The sequence below is a fragment of the Perissodus microlepis genome, chromosome 2, assembly GCF_051167445.1.
Source record: "Perissodus microlepis isolate ML-2025 ecotype Zambia chromosome 2, ASM5116744v1, whole genome shotgun sequence".
NCBI classification, from domain to species: Eukaryota; Metazoa; Chordata; class Actinopteri; order Cichliformes; family Cichlidae; genus Perissodus; species Perissodus microlepis.
Genome location: NC_140462.1, coordinates 15,122,410 through 15,140,135, shown reverse-complemented (window position 1 = coordinate 15,140,135; position 17,726 = coordinate 15,122,410). Strand labels below are relative to the sequence as shown.

General features: G+C 40.7%; 1 protein-coding gene across 1 annotated transcript; it reads right to left on the bottom strand.

The window, feature by feature from the left end:
- Positions 1-3,574: 3,574 nt before the first annotated feature.
- On the bottom strand, positions 3,575-13,411 carry LOC146392542 (UDP-N-acetylglucosamine transferase subunit ALG13). Its single transcript, XM_084949341.1, has 4 exons — positions 13,218-13,411; positions 9,701-9,863; positions 4,363-4,501; positions 3,575-4,263 (listed from the first exon to the last, which is right to left on the bottom strand). Exons 1-4 carry the CDS (start codon positions 13,296-13,298, stop codon positions 4,152-4,154), a joined length of 495 nt encoding a protein of 164 aa, XP_084805467.1. The 5' UTR covers positions 13,299-13,411; the 3' UTR covers positions 3,575-4,151.
- Positions 13,412-17,726: the final 4,315 nt, after the last annotated feature.

Sequence of the window (17,726 nt, the reverse complement as noted above, 5' to 3'; positions counted from 1 at the left end):
TAATGTTTTTGTTCTGGGAACTAATTAGATTTTACAGTGCATGATTCAATCAAAAACTGTTAGCCAGGTACTTCTAAAAATATGTGTGTGGTATCAGTGACTTGAAGGTTAAGAATAGTAATAGATTTAAATAATATTTGACGGGGAAATTAAAATACAGAAGAGCCCAAGTGTACATACTGGCCACTCTATTAGGTACATCTTCCTAGAACTGGGTTGGACATCCTTTTGCACTCAGAACTGGCTTAATTCTTCATTGCACAGATTCAACAAGGAGCTGGAAACATTCCTGAGAGATGTTGGTCCATATTGACACAATAGCATCACAAAGTCGTTTCAGCTGTACATCCGTGATGGGACTGTGAAGGCCATTTGAGTGAAATTGTCACATTCTTGAATTGTCACTTTCAAGAAGCCTGTTTGAGAAGATTTGAGCTTTCTGATATGGTGCGTTATCCTCCAGGAAGCAGCCATCAGAAGATGGGCACACTGTGATCATGAAGAAATGATATTCAAGAAGGCTGTGGGATTTAGACGATGCTCAGTCGGTACTCAGAGCCCAAATAGTGCCAAAAAATATCTCCTACGCCATTATAACATCACCACTAGCCTGAGTTGCTAATATGAGGAAGGAGGAATCCATTTTTTGTGTCATTTACAACAAATTTTGACCCCATCATCTAAAAACCACAGCAGAATCTTCTACTGGCCAGTACCCAGTGTGGTCTTCTGCTGCTGTGGTCCATCTGCTTCAAGGTTTGAAATACATTCAGAGCTTTCTTGTGCATGTGCATTCTTATGATCTTGAAGCAATGTGGCCACTCTTCTCTGACCTCTGGCATCAGCAAGGCATTTTCACCCAGAGAACTGCCATCCACTGGATATTTTCTCTTTTCAGACCATTCTTGGTAAACCCTAAAGATGGCTGTGTGAGAAATAATCCTAGCAGAGCAGCAGTTTCTGAAATACTCAGAACACCCTTACGCTCACCAACAAGCATGCCACATTCAAAGTCCCCTATATCACCTTTCTTTCTCATTCTGATAGTTTGAACTTCAGCAGGTTGTCTTGATCATGTCTACATGACTAAATGGACCAAGAAGCTTCCCTGTGATTGGATCATTAGAAATCTGCATTAATAAGAGGTTTAAGATGTACCTAATGAATTTGGCATAAGTGTATCAATGTATGGAAAGCAGCTTTAAATTCAAGTAATTACTCAGATTGCATGTTGTGCCTTGTGGCTTCTATTCAGTTAGATCTGATTTCGGGTTGTAACACCAAATATAGCCTGTCACTAATGTGTTTTGAGTACTTGCCTATATGAAGTTTGCTGTGTCATTATGTGGTGTCATCCCATCATTTATATTTCTTTTCATTTGTCATATCAAAGCAATTATTTATTTAATTAAGCTGATGAGGATATAAGAGCCACCTGGTTTATAGAATTCGATTCTATGAATATACTTCCTTTAGCACCTTCCTCAGAAGCAGCTGTGACACACTTGATTGGTGAAAAAAAGCTACACTATAACCCGAGTTCCTTTCAGAGCAAATCCTGCGCTTCCACTGAAATTCGTCTAGAAACGACGACCAGGGACTTTCCTGAGAAGAAAATCTACCATGTTCGGGTTCACTCCTCCTATACGAAAATCTGAAACTGAAACTGAAACTGATTTAAAAGCCATCTATACTTGTGGAAATATAGGAAGTTAACAATAAATGACATGAACAGGTTTAATCTGCGACTTGGTGACACATTAGCAGCTTATCAGTTGTTGCTCTCCAGCGTCCGTGGTCACAGTGGACTGAAATACTTCCTGTTGTGACTTTAAACACTGTCAAGAGGCTGAAGAGCCAAACCTGCGACGCGCTGCCTCTCACCAATCATTTCCTGTTTAGCAAACCATTGTCTCGTAAGAAACGATGAAGAAATGAAGACTCAGCAGTGCGTGACCAGTATTCACACTTTTCCTCTATTTCAAAGACCAGGAGCCAGATCACCCTTGTAGGGATGGCCATTACTTGCAGTGGCGCAGCACAGAAACTGATGTAACCTTTCTTCCCTGTGTAGCAATTCACTGAAGGCCAAATCGTCTAAATTGTGATATTTTCACTCATATTTGCTTATGCAGACTTGGCTGCCATGTAGAACCACACCATGAAGACTCACATACTCAAGTTTGCTTTTTTGTTTATTTTTTTTTTAATTGTTAACCAGCTCATAGGCTAATTACACTATAAATGGCTCCTACTTTATGTTAAGCAGTGCATTTAACTTTATGCTAGTTTTCAGAGTTTACCTACTTACCGTGTGATCTGTATTTTCTGCACACATACTGAGGAGTGTGGTAATAATCTGTACATGATTCGCAGTGTGTAGAGAACAGGAAGGGGATCACTATCTCTTAACACATAATGTAAACAGTGTACTTTTTTAAAAAGATCATCGATAGTGACCGTTTTTACAGATTATTTGCTATAAAACTGGTTTATATGACTAATCTCCCTTTAAGATCTGCACAGTTATATAAATTAGCATCACCCCACTCCCCGCTTACCTTGAGGTTAGGTTTTTTTTAAAGATGAATCAGCGCTTTTTTTTTTTTTTTTTGTTAAATCAGATATTTCGGGGCATAGAGAAATGGTTCTGTAAAACAAATAAAAACAAAACCCCAAAAAACGTCTTCCTGGAGGAGACCGCAGGGTACAGCTGGAGAGATGGCATTTCTTTGCTGGCTTGGGAATGCCTCAGTTCCCATTGGAAGAGCTGGAGGTGGTGGCCAGCTCAGACTGCAATCAGGACTGGGAGAAGCACCAGAAACTGGATGTAATAAAAAAAAAAAGTTTTTTTTTTAAAAAAAAAAAAGCTAAAAAAAAAAGAAAGAAAAAAGAAAGACTGGATATAGCTTCAGTTCTACGTTTGGTAGGCTTGTGGTCCTCCACTGACTCCACCTCTGATGCACAGACTCTATAAAAGTGCATTTAAAGTATTACACTGGCTCAAAAACAGAAAACATATAATATGTATTAAAACAAAAGCCTCTCATTTCAAAGCATCGAAGATAAATATAGTGTATACCTCTTCTCTGATGCTAGATGATTTATTAAAGCACCTCTTGGACTGATCACTGAAGCAGATGGTGGTGGCTCTTATCCAAGCTAAGCTATTTTAAAATACCACTTCTCCTCTACTGTTTTGCAAAAACTCCCTGCAGCAATTCCCCCACATGGCTACAGATGTAAACATCATCTCACCCTTGTGGCAAACATGAGAACAACCAGAGCAGCCTTTTGTTTGAGGTAGGAATCATTTACATTGAGAAATCCATGCACAGTTATTCAGGTTGTTCCGGAGTTTGTGGACTTTCAAAGTCCTAAAGCTTGTTCAGAGTCAGAGTCGTGGGAGGGCAGCGGGCACAGAAATAAATGAGGTGGAAAAATGCACAATCACAGACCTGCAGCCAGAGTTAGGCCTCAGTCAAGCAGTCTCTCAAGACTATGACACATGCGTTCAAAAAGTCACAGTGGACTTTAAATCAAACACGGCAATAAATACTAACAAACACCACAATAAAACAAACTGCAGATCGTGTTTACTTCATAAATAAGCAATCTTGTAAACATTTTCACTCAGTCTAAGAGATGTTTAAATTTATAGAAAAATCTACACGATGCAATGAACCAAACACTACATGATTTACAACCCTCACCCCGTTCAGCTTTCTGTAACGTCCAAATCATTTATAAAGTTCTGGCAGTCTGATATGTCATTACCCTCCATCACAGCCTGCAGTTTTAACCCATCCACCGCCCCAGCATCCACCTGGATGCTCCACAGAGACATCTAAATAGGACATGTCAACACAATAAAGAAATGTAACTAGGTCAGAGAGCTTCACTCTTTTCTCTTTCCTCAATTTTTCCTTGATACCAAACATTTGAAATGAGCACCTTAAAATTCGATGTATTCATATAAAACGTCTTTAGAAGACAAATCTAGAACATACAAAATAATTAAAAATATACAGCAGGGTTGTATTGAGTTGTTTTTAGATGTGTATCATTATTGCATACAAAAATATAACACATCATAGCGTCATCTGTGTATCGTACAGGTACATAACACGACATCACGCAGATATAGAGCTTCACTTAATGCCGAGAGCTTTGTCCATAAAGTCTGCAAATTTCTTTGGCTGTCCAGGCGGGAAGGGCTGCAGGACTGAGAGGTCCATGGTCCTTAGAGTTTCTGTCAGGGTGCTGAAACATTGCATCCAGAGACAAACAGCTGTTACTTCAATCTGACTGATAATTCTCACATGAATCAGCTGCATGTGGGTTCTGTGTAGGAGCACATACCTGCACGTGCAGTACAACAGGTGGGAGTCTATGTGCAGCTGTCTGGCCAACTCCAGCTGGTGGTTGTCCATCAGTTTGTCATTGACTACGACCAGCAGAGATTTGCCTGCACCGAGAGCCTCCAGACAGCTTCCTGCCCCTGAGGAGGAAGAACAACACTGAGATTCTTACCCAGGGAATACACCGGGTGTGTATCTGTGTGACGTCACACCGCTGATAAGTATCCGTTTCATTCTCCGCTGAGATTTTACTCTGCAGAGGGTCTGAAACCTAACTGGATTCTCTGCTGCATTCCTGTATCTCACTTCCTGCGCTTCTCATCAGCTCTGTGCAGGTCAATGCTGTTGAAGATTGTCAAGACAGTCTCACTGTGTCGATGCTACTATGGAGTAGTAAACAGTAGCAAACTGTCCATGTAGGAAGTTTTCTATTCCCTGGAGTGTGACTTCCTGATCACCCCTTTGTTTTACCCGTTTATGTCACAACACTCACTCATTGTCTACCTGACCCTTGATGTTTTACAACTATATACAAACCCCACTGATTGTTGCCCTCTCCCATCCTCTTGTGCTTCTATATAAACAGTATGCTTGTCAGTAGCTCACTTTACCAACCCACTCTCCTGGTTGGTAAACCCACTGTATACTAAAATACCATCACAGCTATGGAAAACATGCCTTTGAGCCATTTCTTCAACAACACAGAGCAGAAAGACGATTCTGCTTATGAAACCCGCTGCAGCACATTTGGTGGATCTGCAGTTGTCTTTATTGGCAGGGCTCGCAAAATTTCAAAATCCCTGGTAGCCCTTCGGGCAGGGACTCTTCAGTTTTTGGTAGCCCAAAATAAATTTAAGTAGCCCGAATAAAAAAAGAGCAATTTTTTGATTGATGTTTTGTTTCCTGTTTTGTTTCCTTTACAATATTATACATTAAAGTATAATATTGTAACGGAAACAAAACATTAATCAAAAAATTGTTGAAACACAAATTACAACATTGTATAAAAATTACAATCATCAACTCAAATACTTTCTATGAACTTGTAAGAACTGTGTAGAACATGAATCAGCCTGTGTCAGATCCTGAATTTGAAATTTCCACTGAAGTCACGGGTAAGAGGCAAGTGGAACCAAGATCTAGGCCATTTGCTTTTTGAAGTTTGCAAAGACTGCTAAATTTTGCCAGTGGTAGTTCACTCTTTGCAACATAGTACGCTGTTCTAAACAGATTTTTCAGGTTTATTTTTAGTATGTTATTTGCAATTGGTGTTTGTTCTGGGAAAGATATTGCAGACTGAGCAATAATGCATTTCTTGCATTTCTCATGGGTTCTAATGGGGGTCTTTCTTAAAATTACTGGTCCCAGTAACAAAGGCGCTTGTCGACTCAGAAATCGAGGGAAAACCAACAACACACCCGGCAGAACATTATGTTATTTACACGGGTGCACATAAGTGGTCCGCATGTGCGCATTTGCTGTCAAAATAAAAGACGCGCACCAGATAAGAAGTTGCAACGCGTGTTTGCGTCCATATAAAATGCACTGTTTTTGTCCGCTAGAGTGGGATTTTCACGGCACATTCCGCACCACATCTCTGTGCGTTCATCATTTGTTTGAAGCCAGCTCACCTCCTGCAACTACTTTTCCGAGAATACGTGCTTCTTTTGTGGTTCGGAGTCCTTCTGACATTTCTTTGGAGGTGGAGGAACACCAAAGTAATTGCTTAAAGGAGCTTGCTTCTTCGACATCTTTAAGAGTTCTAAACAAATGTCTGTCCTCCTCCAGAAAATCTTATGTACGCAAACACGCGTTGCAACTTCTTATCTTGTGCGCCTTTTTTTATTTTGACAGCGAATGCACCTGCGGACCACTTATGTGCACCCCTGTTTATTATTTAGCTTGTCATATTGCAGCCACAGAAATTCTTTTGTCCATGAAACCATAAAGCTGCACTTTATTTTTTGCCTTATAGTCTGATTTGTCATAACTTTTCCGTTTTGTGGTAACCTTTTCTTTGGCTGTCACTTCTTCACCCTGACCTGTCTTATTTGGCTCAGCAGAACTAAAATATATATCCTGCTGCTTTTACACACGCACTCACATAACGCTCAGCGATTCTCTGCGCGATCAACCTCTCACATGTTTAAGCTTGCTGCGGGAGATTTCACTTGTCATGTTTGCATAGTAAGCTAACGATTGATAAGACGATGTCAGAGGAATTGGTGCGCAAATTATCGTCACTCACCAATCAGTACTGTCGCTCTCTATACACAGTTCGCGCGATTGCAAAGTGAAAGCAAAAAAAACAAGCAAATTCAAACGAAATTTCCGAAAGAATGCAAAAGCATTGACATATATTTTCCCTTCCTACGATAGCCCGACGGGCAGGGCAGAGATAGATTTTGGTAGCCCGACTGGAAAAATCGCTAGCCCCGGGACGTCGGGCTAGCGATTTTGCGAGCCCTGATTGGGCAGCTGCACTGTTTGTATTCCCAGGATTATTTGTAACTAGAACCCAAGTTAAAGAAAAAAAATCATTTTGTTGGAACTTTTTATAGCAACTTCATTGTAATCTTGCAACTGGCAATCCATCACACGAGCAAGCTGTGGCCTGTTTATTGTTGGCTGAATTAATGAAGGTGGCTATTATGTAAATGACAAAATCTAAGAATATAGAGAGTTTCTAGACAAATTATGTCTCAACAGGACCTCAGAAACCTTTCCAATGTGTTTATCTTGATGTTATGAGTCTAAAAACGCAATCAGACCAAAAAGGAATCGAACCACCAACCCTCCGATTAGTGGCTGACCTACTCTACCTCCTGATCCACCCCATAATGAGGTTAGTAAATGTACAAGGTATCTCTGTGAGCTGTAACAAACCGCTTCAGGCAGTTTTTTCTCCTGCTTTTGCTTTGAGACATCACTGAAATTAGATGTCTCTAATTTGACCACCTCGTGCACTGAAGCCCCGCCTACACGCTGTTTAAACTTTCTGGTTATGACAGGCAGCCAATCAGAAGACAGATGGCTTAAAGGGTTAAAAAGAAAAAAGCTCGTTTCAGGCAGAGGACAAACTCAGGAGTTGCACAATAAGATAAACGAGAGTCATTTTTAACTGTGACTCATACAAATATACTTTAATAGAGCCCAAGTACAAAAATAGGGAGCTGGAAATGAACATAATAGGTTCACTTTAATGTTTTTGTTTGTCACTCTTACACTGTACTGTAGCTGCACTTTTATTATTACCATATTTTTAAATCCTTACTTCGGTCTTCTCTACAGTTTATTTGACATTTTCTTCTCATTTCTCTAAATTAACCACCTGTTTATAATTAATACAAATAACATCAATAATGGCCCATTAAATATCCCAGGAGGCCTCTCTAGAGAGCCAACAGTACATTAACAAACCACAGACCTGACTCATCCAGACGGAAAACAGCCATCATGAGAGTTATTAATTGCACCTGTGCTTTTCCTTCTCTGACATGTCAAATGTCTTCTGTGTAAATGGGTCTACTGGGAGAGGAAAACAGGACCAAGTAAAAAGACACAGCAGTGGCTCAAGACTAAGAGGAAACTCAGACGATTAAAAGAAGAATTTACTATATTTAAACCAGACAACCATTTGTCAACACTTATTGCTCCAGCTGCAGTTTTCTGCTCTTGTTTTGTGTGACAGTAAGCTCGGGATGTTTGTCAGTTTTAGACACTGGGTCAGGAGTAAAAATGTGGAAATGAGAAAAAAAAAGTGTCCCATCTGTGGGGATGGGATGGGATGAGATGGGAACTGGTTCTTGTAGAAAACCAGTTCCAAGTAGTCTAATTCCTTGGAAATGTTAGTAAGTGTAATATGTGTAATAATTACTTTATGAGTAACGACTTTGCATGAAAGTAATTTCTTTATTGCTGCTTAGCAATGGTGGTGACTCTCAAAACTGAGCTAATGAGAATCAATAAGGAAGCTAATGAATAACTGATATTGACAATGGAACCTGAATTGCTAATTTCTTATAAATCCCCATCCCTACCAGCCATTTACAGCCATTCTGACACCTTACAGACCGATCTATTTACACAACAGATACACAGTAGTAACTTGTAAAGGAAACAGTCATTTGCAGCTTCAAGTGCCTCTAGAGGCAAAAGGCCTGGTCTTCAGTCATATTTTAAAAGCGTTTAGCTCTGTCTGAAAACTGCTTTGTTATGAATATCCTCCTGTTTGTAACAGCCAACTCCACTCGGAGGCCCTCGTACGGCTGCACCATTAATCATCAGTCTTGTGTTTGTACACTGATGAAACATTTCTTTTGCTTTAACTTATGTTTTCCGGGAAGGTCTTTTAACACTTAAAAATTATTGCATGCTTTCCTTGTGTTCATTAAACACACGGGGCCCACATCCATATCAGAGCTGCGATGGTTGGTGGATTAACCTTCATTTGGCTGGAGTGGAGTCATGCAGGATCCTGGCTGCATACTTATATGTTGATGTGATATTTTTATTAAAAAAAAACCTGTCTTCTTTTTTAAAACCCTGAAATATGAAACAATTTATGAAATATGCATACACAATTAGATTCATCACTCCATAAAAGCTGCCACTGATTCTCAGTCCAGTTCTTGAGTAATTTGTTCCACCTCAGCCTTTTCTCTCCATTTCCCCTCCTTATAAATGTCTTCCTAACAGCCACCCATCCACACCGTTTCTAATGAGGCTTCAGTGAACAGTAGATGGACCAGGTGCATCTCTCAGGTCTTTGCCATTTACTCAAACTTTTTTTAAGGACACAGTGCACACCATGTCGAGGTATGTCAAGTTTTCAATTAGAACTAAAGAAATGAGAACAAATTATGTGTTTTTGTGACAGGCCGCTAGCAACAATAGTTATGTGTCGACACAACACTGGCTCATCCTGTGAGTCATTCAAGAAATGCTTGAGTGAGGCTCAAGATTTGCAGATCTTCTTTCCTCCATTTACTCCTGCTGTGACACGGGGGGCATTGATATTTACATATCATCTTAAAGCTGAGCAGCTCTCAACAAACCAACTGTGAGGCTCTGCAAGTTTTTTGAATGTGTTTCTTATAAATTTAAATGGAAGCTGAAGTTCCTTTTATGCAAGAATCTCACCTTTTTAATTCCAACACCCATTTAAACCAATTTCAGACGCTTTGGGTTTCTGTAGAGATGTATCCATAGATATAAAAATCTCTTTTCCAGCTAATTGTTTACTCTTATTTTCAACTAGAGATAATAAAAATGAAATAAACTGTCACCATGTGTGGGACGGGAGTGCATTAGCTGTGTAGGACACCTGATCGCCCTACCTGCGTGGCTGATGACGAGATCGGCCTGACTGATGTCCTCTGCTATTGAGTTTTTGAATCGAAAAGCCTCCAGTCTTATGTGTGGACAGCTGTCAGCAGCTGGAAGAACTGAACCTCTTCCAACCTGAAGCACCAAACGCTCATATCCACGAGCCTTTAAAGCCTGAGGGAGAAAATAATTGCTTAGTATGAAAGCAGCACAAATTCACATCAATAATTTACACATTATTGACATTTTTACACTTCAGAAAGATTTTAGAGGGAATATCTTTCAGTCATATGATATACACATTGTGCAGGTGTGAGCCACCTGCGGCACCTTTTTGAATTAGTTTCCTGAGAACCTTATTCATAACTTGATACCTGCGAGCGTCACAGGTTTGGTTTCATATTTCCTTTTGTCTGCACACAGACAGTCCCGTATGTCATTATATCACCACAATGCAGTGTTTTAACCTCTAACACAACTTAAAAGCTGTGAATACTGGATTTGTTATTATTATTATTATTATACAGATTTTCCTATAATTAATTTATCTACATAATGGTACATGTTGTAGTTCAGGATTAATTGATAAATATTTGCTCATCCTGTTTAATGGCAGCTAATTTTCCATCAAGCTCGAGAACAGCGCTTCACTTGTTCCATATTTTGTCACGTTATAGTTATATTTCTTCAATATTGTTAGAAAATTAATAAGACACAATGATTACTGTGGTGCTGAAGGGAGACTTTTTCAAAAAGAAATCAAACAAAATGCAAATTTACGGCTCTAACAGACATTTAAGTTACTGTAGCACATACTGAGACCATTTTGGTGAAGAGAAATATTTATTGTTCAGTATTTTATTTTGCACACATGAATGAAATTCTACTCTTATTAATACTGTTATTTTAAATGTTGTTAGGTACACCTTTTCAATTGCTCATTAGATAAATATCCAATCTGCCAATCACATGGTAGCAACTGGTGTTGACCATGTTTCCGTGCCTGAATACATGGTCAAGACAACCTGAAGTTCAAATTGAGCATCAGAAAAAGGAAGAAAAGTGACTTAACTGACTTGAAAGTGGCGTTGTTGTTAGTCTCAGTATTTGAGCAACTCGTCTGATCTACTGTGATATTCTTACAAAACCATAAGTTAATGGTTAAAAAACAAACAAACAAAAAAAAAAAAACAGAAAATATTAGGTGAACATCTGGGTATTTATGCCTTGTAGATGCCAGAGGTTAGAGGAAAATAGCCAGGCTGCTTTAAGATCATAAGAAGGCATCAGTAACTTAAATAACCACTTGTTACAATCAAGGTATGCAGATGAGCATCTTTGAACACATAACAGCTGGGCAGCAGAAGAGCACACCGTCAGCTAAGAACAGGCAGCTGTGACTAAAATTCACATGAGCTCACCAACGGTGGAAAACAGATGACCGGAAAATGTTGCCTGGTCTGATTAGTCTTGATTTCTGCTTGAACATTCAAACAGTAGGATCATGAAAGCACGGCTCCATGCTGCCTTTGGCGTAATGGTGTTGTTGACATTTCTTTGCATTCTTAGTGCCAACTGATTATCATTTAAAGTCTAAGAGTACTATTTCTGACTATATCTTTCATTTTATGACCACAGTGTGCCATCTTCTGATGCTTGCTTCCAACAGGATATAACACCGTGTTAAAAAGCTCACCTCATCCTCAGCCTGGTTTCCTGAACAAGACAACGAGTCACCAAATCTAAATCAAATGGAGCACTTATGGAATATGTTGGAACGGGAGATTCCCGTCATGGATGTGCACCAGATATGTGACGCCATCATGTATGGGCTCAAAATGTGGTCATAAATATTTTGTACTTGTAAAAAAGATTTGTGTGTGCGTAAAAAAGATTTGTGTGTGCGTAAAAAAGATTTGTGTGTGCGTAAAAAGGATTTGTGTGTGGACTTAGCCCAAAAAAACCCCTGCAAGTTACAAGTACGAATTTTGACCCTATTTTTCCTTCCTTTCATCTGATTGGTCAATGTCATGTCAATCACAAATGTAACAATCCAATCAGAGAACAGATGGGTTTGGCTGTCGGAGGGGCGCTTTTTTGAACTGCAGGTCCTTGAAGGGTGATACAGTTTGAAGCTGGAGGATCTCTATATAAATATCCGATAGCAGCTAGGTCCCCTAACTTTCAGCAGCTGTTGAAAGGATAAAGTTGTGCTATATCAGTGGTTAGAAATACCATTATTACTTTAGGATTAGTTTAACACAAAGTCAGGGCTGACCCGGGACCATTGCTGTGAGTCACAGTGCGCAGCATAAAAGTCCTTTCACATCGGACGCAGGATGTGCTGCTAATGCTAACTGCTAACTAAAAGCAAAGGATCCAGAATTTGTTGCGCTGGCTGCTGGGCTCTGTGGGTTTTTGCAGCAGCTCTACCTGTACTAGATGCACCTGCTCCTTGTCTTTTCTATCTCTGTCTTTATGTCCTCTACAAGAGTTTGTTTTTTTTGCTAGTTCTTCAAATGTTCAATAAAAACGTGTATGCTAATTCATAACGAAGAAAGCTTTGTAATGAAGACTGTCATTTCCAAAACACTGCCCGCCCCCACCCCGCGGTCCGCAGCGCTGTTGAAAAGGCTGTGGAAGTTCCTATATTAAACACGTAGACCTGTGACACAAAAATCACCAAACTCGGACGACCACAGACTGTTTTCCTTTGTGGTGATGAAGGAAAACGCTGGGTTGGCATGTAAAAGGGCATTTATTCCCTTCAAAGACCTGCAGTTCAAAAAAGCGCCCCTCCGACAGCCAAACCCATCTGTTCTCTGATTGGATTGTTACATTTGTGATTGACATGACATTGACCAATGAGATGAAAGGAAGAAAAATAGGGTCAAAATTCGTACTTGTAACTTGCAGGGGTTTTTTGGGCTAAGTCCACACACAAATCTTTTTTACGCACACACAAATCTTTTTTACACACACACACAAATTCTTTTTACACACACAAATCTTTTTTACGCACACACAAATCTTTTTTACACACACAAATCTTTTTTACGCACACACAAATTTTTTACACATACAAATCTTTTTTACGCACACACAAATCTTTTTTACAAGTACAAAATATTTATGATCACATTTTGAGCCCATAGTCATGTTAATATGGACAAAACTATGTGAGGAATGTTTTCAGCACCTTGTTATATGTTATAAATGAATGTTATAAAGACAGTTTTGCAGACAAAAGGGAGTCCAAACCAGTCATTGCAAGGTATACCTTATAAATTGACCGGTAAATACATGTACAGATGGCCAGAGATAACTTCCACTTGGTTTTTAAACATAAAACTGGGAGGTTGTCCGCACAATAACAGAGCACATTTAGCCCACTTATATCGGTCACAGATAAAAAATAATAGGGAGCTCATAGATTTTAAAAGCTCTACGGCCAATACCCTGCTGATTTCAGTGGTTTCATTGCACACTATTCACATCTTCAATAACTCCTCAGGTAACTTTCCTCACCTGAGTGGCCTCAGAGGAAGTGATGCTCTCAATCAGCTCGTCGAAGCTCGTGGTGCCGACAGTTACAAACACCGTCTTCATGTCTGCTCAGCGAAATTGCCCGGGTTTTCTAAATTTACGCACTTCAGTTTTCATCTCATCCACATCTTCATCGTGCACACGCAGACCTGACAGCTACTTCCGCTTCAGAGCCGATGGCGTCACAGCTATGACGTACAAGCGTCATGGCGCCACCTATAGGACCGGAGGTGTTTCTGCGAGGGGTACTGTGTGTATGTGTGAGCTGCAGCATGGAAAAATACCAGTTTACTGCTTATGCAGGAAGGTGACGATTCAGTGACAGGAATGTTAAGCAAGAGCAGGGTAATGTGAATGAAAAAAATATTAATAATTCCAGGAATCGTTTGGTTTTTCAACATATTTTTCACCATGTAACACAAACATAATGTCCCATGTTTATTATTAATACTAATAATATTGATTATGATGAGGACAATAGTATAATCAGACTACATTTCAGCATTTTTCAGGTTATCGTAATAAAAAATTATTATGTCATAAGGAATCCAGAGAGCAGATAATGGTGACAAAGACAACAATATAAAAGGGAGTAAGAAAAATGTATTTGTAAAGCACATAAATACATGTGCTTTAACTGACCCAAGGACACCTATACACACAGAGGAATGTGATTTCATTAAGAAAGTAAAAAGTGGCACAGAATACAGAACAAAAGAGACACATAGAGACAACAATAACCAGAGGACAGTATGGTGGCATGTAGAGTTACAGATATTACAACAAATGAGTGAAAATGTGGGGTTTTAGCCTAGACTTAAAAGCAGAGCTGAAGGATGCTCAACACAAATGTGGAGCAGCGACTGCAAAGACTGTCAGCTCTTTGTTTCACCTTGGAACATATTGATGAGATCTTGGCTTGTGGATCTGACAGACCTGGGAGCTGAATGAAAATGAAAAAGAAGGTAATATAAGCCGGGCTTGTTTATTAAGAGCCCTAAAAACAAGCAGTGTGATATTAAAGTGAATTTTTAAATAGACAGACAGCCAGTGCAGCGAGGCCAGGACTGGAGTGATGTGCTCACATTTTAAAGAGTTACATTAATTCAGATGTGAAGTAATAAAGGCATGGATGACTGTTTCCAGATCATTTAAAGAAGGAAAGATTTGAGTTTGCTAATGGTTTTTAACTGGTAGCAGCTATTTTTTGACAACGGAACAAATTTGTTTGTCAAAGCGAAGCCCCGGATGAAAAATAATACCCAGGTCTTTTCCATGAGACTTTAAATATGGGATGAGATTACCTAAATTGCTGTCAAAAGCACTCCTAGATTTGGCAGGACCAAAGATGATAGCCTCAGTTTTGTCACTGTTTAACTGGAGGAAGTTAATTATCATCCTGCCTTTAATATCTTCACGACAGTCCAGTAAGAGCTGGTTTGTAGTTCTGGTTTAAATGATAACGTGCTGGGTTGTTACCAGGTGAAATCTGGCTGGAAGGCTGAGTCATTTGTTTTTGTTTCAGCTGTGTTTTTCCTGTGACAGGTCAAAGGGGTTGTTGTGAAATCTGATTAAACATCAGAGCAAACGGATTAAGCACCAGCTGGTCACACCTGAACAAGCTCCTGAAAGCTCAGCACACACTCGCTTTTCATTGTGTAGCATCATAATGAATGCAGGACTGGTAGCTGCAGGCACACCTGGACTACTAATGATGAAAAGCTGCTGTCCATTTACTTCACTGTGGCTTTACAGTGAGCCCTGCCAGGTCTCTTTCACAGACATGGCACCAACAACACAGCTGGGCTCAAAGCTGTCCATGCTGCAACGACAACCATCAAATTCTCATACAGTACTGTATATTTCCACTTCAGTGGGCCAATTCCTGTAAATATGTTGTACTTTTTATGGGACATTGTAGGACAAATAATCAAATTACGTGACAGGAATAATGTTTATTGGTTAAAAATAACACAAAGACGTATGAATATACAGGCTTTGTTCATAAATAACTCCACTTGGTCACTTGAAGGGGCCATTCCAGCGGCCTTTACTTCACTCTCGACAGATCTTCTCCACATCTGTTTGGGTCTCCCCACTTTCCTTTTTCATTGTGGGTTCCCCTAACCCTTGTGACGTTGTTGAAAGGTTTTTCGAATTTTGTGGCCAATCCAGCCCCATTTTCTCTTCTTGATGTCTTGACCAACTGGGTTCTGTCTGGTTCTCTTCCACAGGTCTGTGTTCGAGATCTTCTCAGGCCATCTGATGTTGAGGATGTGTCGCAAGCACTTGTTGATGAAGATCTGTATCTTGCTGGTAATGGTGTTGGTCACCCGCCATGTCTCGGACCCATACAGGAGGACTGCTTTCACATTGGTGTTGAAGATGCGGATCTTGCTGCGCTGAGATAAGGCTTTGGAGTTCCAGATGGGTCGCAGGATGTTGAATGCAAGCCTTGCTTTGTTGATCCAGCTCCTAACATCTTCATCTGCACTGCCATCACTGTTGACTACGCTTCCTAGGTAGACAACGCGGTCAGTTCCCACTAAGTCTTCTCCCTGTAGCTGCTGTGGATGTTTTTGTTGGTTGTTCAGCCGCATCACCTCTGTTTTTCTGACATTAATCTTCAGGACGGTCTTTTCTGCCTCTTCACCGAGCCGGGTAAGCTTGGACTGTGCATGTTGCTGCTTATGGAACAGAAGGCTGACGTCATCTGCAAAATCCAGGTCCTCCAGCTGTTTGGTGAAGGTCCACTGGATACCGGCATTGCTGCCCTCTGTGGTTCTTCTCATGATCCAGTCCATGACGATCGGGAAGCTCGTCGGTGACTGCATGCAGCCTTGCCTCACTCCGTTTTTCACTGCGAAGGGGTTGGCCAGTTTTCAGTTGTGGATGATCTGGCAGGACGAGTCTTCGTATAGCTCTTGGATGATGTTGATGCGCTTCTGCGGGATTCCGTAGTGCTGCATCAGTTTCCAAATGGTCTCCCTGTCGACACTGTCGAAGGCTTTTTCAAAGTCGACGAAGATTGTGTACAAGGGAGACTGCCATTCGATAGACTGCTCGATGATGTGGCGCAGAGTGGCGATGTGGTCTGTACATGATCTGTCTTGTCTAAATCCTGCTCTGATCTCAGTCTCTTGTCCAATGCCTCCTGCAGTCTCTCCAAGATGATTCTGGTCAACACCTTGCTGGGGATGGACAGCAGCATAATTCCTCGCCAGTTGCCAAACTGGGATAGATCGCCTTTCTTTGGGAGCTTCACCAGGTACCCAAGCTTCCAGTCAGAAGGCACTTGCTCCTGTTCCCATATCTTCACTAAGAGAGGATGTAGCATCTCCACTGCTGCTGCCACGTCTACCTTGAGAGCTTCTGGAAGGATGCCGTCAGGCCCCGGTGCCTTTTCATTGTTCAAGGACTTGATGGCTTTGGTGATCTCTGCCTTGGTTGGTGGATTGTAGTTACATGGACATTTTAATTGACAAAAAAGGTGGGAATGGGGGGTCACGAAGCCTCAGAAAAGCAGAAAAAGAAGTATAATGACATAGCAAATTATTCAAAGCATTCATGCTTTGAATAATTTGCTCACAAACATTCACCAAGTTATGAGTAGTGTTGGGTCTGTGTTTCCACAAGCCCCGCTGGTTTAGAGACTTATTCATCATGAAGAAAACAAGACAGTCAGCAATCGATCGATTTACTTGCAAGAAACGCACTTCGAATCTCATTACGAATGACCCCGATGACGGCCTCCTCTCGCTGCCTTTTATTGAAAATGTTCACAATAAACAGTAGTACCTCCCCTCGTAAACCCCCCTTGGTTACAAAGACAAGGCACTGTATGTATGTGTGTGTGTGTGTGCAGGTAAGAATGTGTGTGTGTGTTATGTGAGAATGTGTGTGTGTGTCTTCCTGATCACAACTGTTTCTACAACATCCTGGTCATAAAGAGGGTAGTCTCCCCCACACCCAATGTATGGTTCACCATAGATAACACAGTGAAGCCATACAAAGGGCAGGAAGCTTACCAAACATCAAACAGAATCTTCACAAGGGATGTGTAATAATCCTCCCCCCGCACAGAGTGGCTGGAGAGGTGGTCAGGGACAAAGGAATGTCTTGATCCTATAGATTGAACTAAGACCTTACAAATTTAAGAAGCATAATGACAAACATTCAACAATTAGACTTAACAAGTAGGCTGACATAAACCGAAACATCACTGACATTAAAAACCAGTGCCAGCGAAAATTTATGCCAAGTAGACTCTCCTGCAATGTAAGTGTGGGCGGCCTGTGGTGTAAAGACTTCCTGTACCTGGGGCATGCAGGTGTAGAGCAGCAAATGTGGTGACAAAGCTCTGCAGAGGCATCAGGGCACCAGCATAAAGTGACGAGCAGCAGCATCAAGGAGCTGAAGGTCAAGAGATATCCAGGAGTCCACACTTTGAGATCTCATGTGTACTACATAAATCGTGCTGTATTTAGTGAC